Here is a 6,995-nt window from a genome sequence, read left to right as displayed (position 1 = left end):
AAACGACATTCTCTGACCGGATTGAATGCATTCAAATTCTTGAAGTCAACGATCTCACATCAATTCCAAGGAAGATGTGCATTTATCTCTCCTTCCCAGAAAGGACGATTCAGAGACAGTTTTCATGACCTGATGCTATAAGCACAGTTGCCTAAAGGAGTAAACCTCAAGTAAAGAGCTTCAAATTTATGACAAGCAAAAGGAAGATTAAATGCGAACATTTATTGCTCATAAATGAGAAAGTGACTTATCTGATTCAGAAGCTCAGGTTTACGTTAACTGTACTTTCTGACCGTTAAATCATACGGCTATATCATCTGGGAGGAATGCAAGTTAAACTTAAGCAAGCCACATAACTCATACATCTATTGAGAAAGTTTCTCAGCTTGCCTTCACAGAGATCTCAGAGCGCTTTCATAGTCTACATTTGTATCATCGCTCATTTACACGCAGCTCCACAGACACAAATTTGATCATTCAAGGATCTTTTCGTGCTACCAAAAACAATCTACTGTTCTATCAATAACCTGTGGTTATTTGATTAAAGTTTGGAAGTCTGGTGAACCGAGGGTTCTTAAATTCCAGAAGTGTAAAGTGATCACTAGGAGTTCCAATGCAGGCAGTGAAATAAGTCCTGGTTGGATTGGGCTGTTACAAACAATTTGTAAAGTCAAAGTCTTTTAGTGGAATCCTTCCTAACAAAGGAAGAAGGGGTGACATAGGAGTATTCAATCTCCAAACATCCATAAAAACTCTGTGTCTCTTACTTAGTGCAAACTGTCATGTGTTATTCAATCCTGTTGTTTAGTTCATCATACCTCTAGAAATATCTGTCGAAAAATTTGAACTGTTTCCGCACACTTCAGTAGTTCACCTCTTTCGACCGTTTGAGAAAGAATATTTCGAACCGCCTGAAAACGGTTGAAAATATATTTTTAAATAAGAAAACTTGAAAGAGTTCATTCACCCCCCCTCTTAACTCTTTCCCGATCTCTACAATTGGTATCAGAGCCAGGCTCTTTTTTCAAACACTGATATCTTTTGAATCATATGGCATCTTTCAATAAAATCCCTATGTTCTCTAAAGAAGACTATGATGATTGGAAAATTCGCATGCAGGCACATCTAGCAGCACAGGATGACGATATGTGGTTTGTAATCACAGATGAACCAATGAAGATCATGAAAGCAAACACAGCTTTTGGTACAGCCGAAGGTGCTCCTCAAATGGTAGAGAAGCACAGATCTGAATAGACAGCTGAGGATAAAAAGAAAGCAAACTTAGACAACGTTGCAAAAGATATTCTCTATAAGACTCTGGATAAAAACATGTTTGCCAAAATCAAGACTTGCACCACTGCAAAAGAAATATGGGAAAAACTCACTCAACTGTGCGAAGGAAATGATCAGACCAAGGAAAACAAACTGACAGTGGCTATTCAAAAATTTGACAATGCAAAGATGAAGCCAGGAGAAACTCTTGCAGAATTTGATGAGCGATTTAGCAGCATTGTTATCGAACTCACCTCACTTGGAAAAGAATACTCCAACAGAGAAATTGCCTTGAAGGTCATGAGAGCTCTTCCCAGAGAATGGGATGTGAAAACTATAGACATGCGAGAATCAAAAGATCTGAAAAAACTGGAACTCCATGATCTATTTGTTGATCTTAAAGCATATGAATTTGAGCTTGGGATACGAACCGAAGAAGAGCCGTCTACAACCCAACAAACAAAGGCCTTGGCAGCAGCTACAATGTGGGGACCCGGATGCTAATCAAGTTCTTAATCATCTTTGGGACTAATTAATCAATTATAAACAGGGTCTAATTTTTTTTTTTTTAAAATGCGGAACGTAGTGAAATTAAAACATATATACATATCAGTATATAAAATACAAATCCTGTATTTCAACATTTATTCAAACTAGGGTTTAAAACTAAAGTCAAGTGTTTAACCCTACATCTAGTCCAAGTCCGGTGCCACCACTCTAATCACGATCTCTCTCTTCATCTTCTCGACCCTGAACCTGTCCCACCTGTTGTCAAGTACACATACAGACAAGACAACAGCCGGATAAACCGGTGAGAATATACTCCCAGTATAAATCAATGAAACATGCAATCATATAAACAATATAAAGCATGTGATCAGGTAACATGAATATGGATCAAAATCTGAAACATAAACAATATCAAATCAAACTGGCGACGTCAATCATAAGTCAGACTAGACTCAATCCTAGTCTAGGGATCCCGGTTTCCAGATGTTGGCATGTGTATATCGACTAACAGTGATAGAAAAGACTCCAGTTCTATCCACGCCGATATGGTATCGATCAACAGTAATAGAAAAGACTCCAGTTCTATTCACATCGATACGGTATCGATTACCAGTAATAGAGGAAGCTATTATCCTATCCACATCAATATAGTACCGATTAACAGTAATAGAAGCAACTCTAATTCTATCCACATCGATATGACATCGATTAACAGTAATAGAAGAGCTACTAATCTATCCACATCGATACAATACTGATTAACAATAATAGAAAAAGCCACCATCCTATCCACATCGATAGCCAAACATCCAGTGACAAACTTTGGCACATCCGCCAATACACCATCTTATGACATCGTGCAATGTGCCCGTGGTGATTCCACCACTAACGGCACTTCTGTCATAAGATGACTCCTCTAATACCTGCTGTCTAAAGTCAAGAGAACAAGTATATAAATCAATCAATGCAAATATCAATGCAATAAAATAAAGTATGTGATTTAGGGAAACCCAAGTCTAAACCGACTCAAGTTCATCTCCCAATACCACATTGACTTATACCTTTCTTTCGTCGGTTCCTGGCTCAGTCGATATCCTGAACTCACAATCTGTCTGGTACTGACAATATCAATAATCTCATATCAATATACTAGTCAATTCCATAACAATCTGATCAATCTGGATTTAATTCAAAATCAACGGTATAACGGTACAATTTTAATATCCCCGTCAATACCAATTCACCAGATAACAGTTACAATCTATAACTCATATCCCATACAATCCGTAATCCCGTCACAATTCAAATCTGTCTGGTATCAACCGATTATAATCAGAAATTCATAAATATTCCATAATCAGTCTGTTTCTTAATCTGACTTCGATTCTACGATGTCTAACATGCCAAGAACATCATATATGAATCCTATTTAATTCTGACAATAGCATAATTTCAAAACATGTCAAAACGTAGTAAAACGTATGTCAAGTTGTAGCCTACGTCAATAGGATTACCGTACCGAAGTCGGATTACAATTTGGACGGACGGATTGATCAAACGATTGAAATTGAAATCGAATTCCCAAAAACTTTCCTCTAAATTCCTTTTTACGTTTCTGAGGAAATGAATTGTAATGTATATATATATATATATATATATATATATATATATATATATATATATATATATATATATATATACGTACATGCATATAGCCACATGGCTCGGACATCAACTCGTGCATATGCGCCAGACCTACTGGTCTGCACATCGGCAGCTCGCGCATATGCGCGACTCATTTCCGCGCATATGCGCGACACCCACTGGACCTTCCGCGCATATGCGCGACATCACTCCGCGCATATGCGCCCACTTCTCTGGACGTCGCGCGCATGTGCGCGGCTTCTATTCGCGCATGTGCGCCAACTCCTCTGGACAATCCGCGCATGCGCGCGAATACATGTCACGCATGTGCGCCGATGCTACTGTCCTCGCACATACACTTCACGTGTAATCTTATTTCATGTCTCGGTTAATCCTTTCATAATCATATCAAATTATACATCAATAATTACAGATTACCAGGATTAAATTCTCGGGCATTACATACAATGACTCTTCCGGTCGAAGAATCCACAAGTAAGAAATCGGCTGAGCAACTAAGCAATGAAGCCATGTCTCTCTTTGTTAAAAGATTTGGCAAATTTATGCGCAAAAATCAATCTCAAATAAATAAACCTTATTTTAAAAAGGACCATACTGAGGATGGTCAAGGTTGTTTTAACTGTGGAAAGAAGGGACACTTTGTTGCAGAATGCAATAAGACAAAGAAGGATGAAAAGAAACAGGAGAATAGAAGACGGTTCAAAAACGACAAGAAATTCATCAAGAAAAAGAATCAGAGAGTTCTAGTTGCAGAAGAAGACAAAGGCAAATGGGCTGAAACAGAGTCAGAAAAGTCTTCTTCTGAAGAATCTTCGAGTGAAAGTGAAGACGAAAAAGTCGAGTGTCTTATGGCCAAGGAAGATCAAGAAGCCACTGATGAAATGGTATTTGATTTTAACTCTGAAGAATTTACACGAGAAGATCTTGTTACAGCACTTCACGATATGGTAAATGAGTTCAAAGGACTATCTATGAAATTCAATGAAGCTGATGCAGAAAAGAAAGACTTAAAAAACAAATTAACTCTCTCTAGCTGTTCGCAGCACAAAGAGGTTGAAAGTTTGAAAGTCAAGCTAAGTCTTATAGCAGCTGAGAATGATGATTTACGAAGATTGTTCCATGTTACATTAACAGAAAACAAACGGTTATTGAGTACCATCAACAAGTTGAACAAGTCCTCTACTTCTCTTGATAGGATGCATGAAATGCAGAAACCAGCCGGAGACAGAACTGGGCTGGGTTACGGCATAAATGATTGCAATACCTCAGAAGCTTCAACTCAACCGTTGCTAGAAAAAGACATCTTAAGATCAATTAAATTTGTCAGATCTAGCTCGGTATATGAACATGATGAGCCTAAAGATAGAGGCATTCAAAATATGAATCTTGAGAATAATGGAAGGCGATGTGGTTTGGGTTATGTTCAGAATGATAAATCCAAACAATATTGGTGCAAACCCAGGCCAAATCCAACCGGATACAGAGGATCAACTAGATATCACTCAAAGAACAGACCCATCAATTACTACAATTGCCGACCAGTTCAAAAGAGGTATAGATTGAATGATGATAATCAAAGGCCCAAACAACATATACTGCATTCATCACCATAGTATGTTTTCAATCATGATCACCGTGGAACACATCACAAAAAATCCGCAAGGATAATTCAAGTGTGGATTCCTAAGGGTCTAATTAACCCTGGACCCGAATAAAAAGGGGTACCAATTTTTCATTTTCAGGAACTAAAGAAGAAAAACTTAGAAAATTCATCATGGTTCTTAGATAGCGGATGCTCAAGACATATGACAGGAAATAAAGATCTCTTGTCAGAAGTTGTAAATCTCAAAGGACCAACAATCACTTTCGGTGACAACTCTAAAGGTAAAGCTATGGGTAAGTGTAAGATTACCCATGGCAAAATCATCATCAAGGATGTTCTTCTAGTAGAAAATTTATGTTACAATCTGATCAGTATAAGTCAACTGTGTGACAATAGGTACACGGTTGAATTTCATAAAGAAAAATGCATGGTTAAAACTAATACAGGTTCTACTGTGTTGACTGGTTATCGTAGTTAAAACACCTATAGAGTATAATGGAATGATCAATATTTAAATGCATCTACTTGTTTCGTCGCTCTAAATGGAAATAAAAATTGGCTATGGCATAAAAGACTAAATCATCTAAATTTCAAATCCATTGCTACTATTAGTAAGCCTAAGCTAGTATCTGGACTGCCTAACGTTGACTTTGCCAAAGATAAAGTATGCAATGCTTGTCAGCTTGGAAAACAGGTTCGATCAACTTTCAAAAGCAAGGGAAGAAACTCTTCAGCAAGATGTCTAGAACTTCTTCACATGGATCTATTTGGACCAATCCCGGTGATGAGCTTAGGGGGAAAGAAATACACTCTGGTCGTTATTGATGACTTTTCTAGATTTACATGGGTACTATTCCTTGGTTCCAAAGATCAAACTGCCGACCATCTAATCAAGCTGCTCAAGAGACTTCACAATGAGAAAAGGGAAAACATCAACAGAATCAGAAGTGATAGAGGAACTGAATTTCTGAACAAATATCTGGCATCCTACCTTGAAGATCATGGGATTAAACACGAGCTATCAGCTGCAAGATCGCCTCAACAAAATGGAGTAGCAGAAAGAAGAAACCGCACACTGAAAGAAGCAGCTAGAACCATGCTGGCTGAATCCGGTATCTCGCAAAGATTTTGGGCTGAAGCCATCAACACAGCTTGTTACACTCAGAATCGATCTATGATTAATAAAAGTCATGAAAAGACTCCATATGAAATATGGACCGGCAAAGTGCCAGAAGTGGGGTATTTTCGCATCTTTGGCTGTAAGTGTTTTATTCACATAAATGGCAAAATACATCTCACTGCATTTGATGTAAAGGATGAAACCGGCATCTTTCTGGGATACTCAGCAGTAAGTAAAGCATATAGAGTCTATAATAAAAAAACTCTCACTGTCGAAGAATCCATACATGTCGTATTTGATGAATCATCTATATGTCATGACAATAGCAATAGCAACATGCATGATCTGATAAATAATTTTGAAGCTGCTAACCTTGAAGCTAGCAATGATGATGATGACATATACATACGAAGATCAGGTGAAACTATTTCTAAAGAAAATCCAACCGGTCAAGAAAACTGTCAACAACCGAATGATCCGGAAAACAACTATCAACCGCAGAACACACCACTGGCAGAAGAGGCAACAGAACAAGAGAATGACATCATTCAACCAACCGAGGAAGATCAATATGGACCATGTCTCCGGTGGAAAAATGATCACCCACTTGAGCTGGTCATTGGTAACCATACTGCTCCTCTTAGAACTAGAAATCAAATGATAAGTGAATTTATGCAGGCTGCTTTCGTTTCTCAAATTGAACCCAAGAAAATTGATGATGCTCTTCTAGATACAAATTGGATAGAGGCCATGCAAGAAAAACTTAATCAGTTTGAAAGAAACAGTGTATGGCACTTAGTATCTCGACCTAATGATGCTAATATA

The 6,995-nt window shown here is 37.9% G+C and overlaps 1 protein-coding gene across 1 annotated transcript; it reads left to right on the top strand.

The window, feature by feature from the left end:
• The first annotated feature begins 1,329 nt into the window (after positions 1 to 1,329).
• Positions 1,330 to 1,776, top strand: LOC140830021 (uncharacterized). Its single transcript, XM_073193300.1, has one exon. It carries the CDS (start codon positions 1,330 to 1,332, stop codon positions 1,774 to 1,776), a length of 447 nt encoding a protein of 148 aa, XP_073049401.1.
• Positions 1,777 to 6,995: the final 5,219 nt, after the last annotated feature.

This window comes from Primulina eburnea, chromosome 4, assembly GCF_022965805.1.
Source record: "Primulina eburnea isolate SZY01 chromosome 4, ASM2296580v1, whole genome shotgun sequence".
Classification (NCBI taxonomy): domain Eukaryota; kingdom Viridiplantae; phylum Streptophyta; class Magnoliopsida; order Lamiales; family Gesneriaceae; genus Primulina; species Primulina eburnea.
Note: the sequence above shows the minus strand (reverse complement) of the source record. Positions and strands in the feature narration are given on the sequence as shown.

Coding starts and splice junctions, on each gene's coding strand:
- LOC140830021 (XM_073193300.1), top strand. CDS start 1,330: ATGTTTGCCAAAATCAAGACTTGCACCACTGCAAAAGAAATATGGGAA.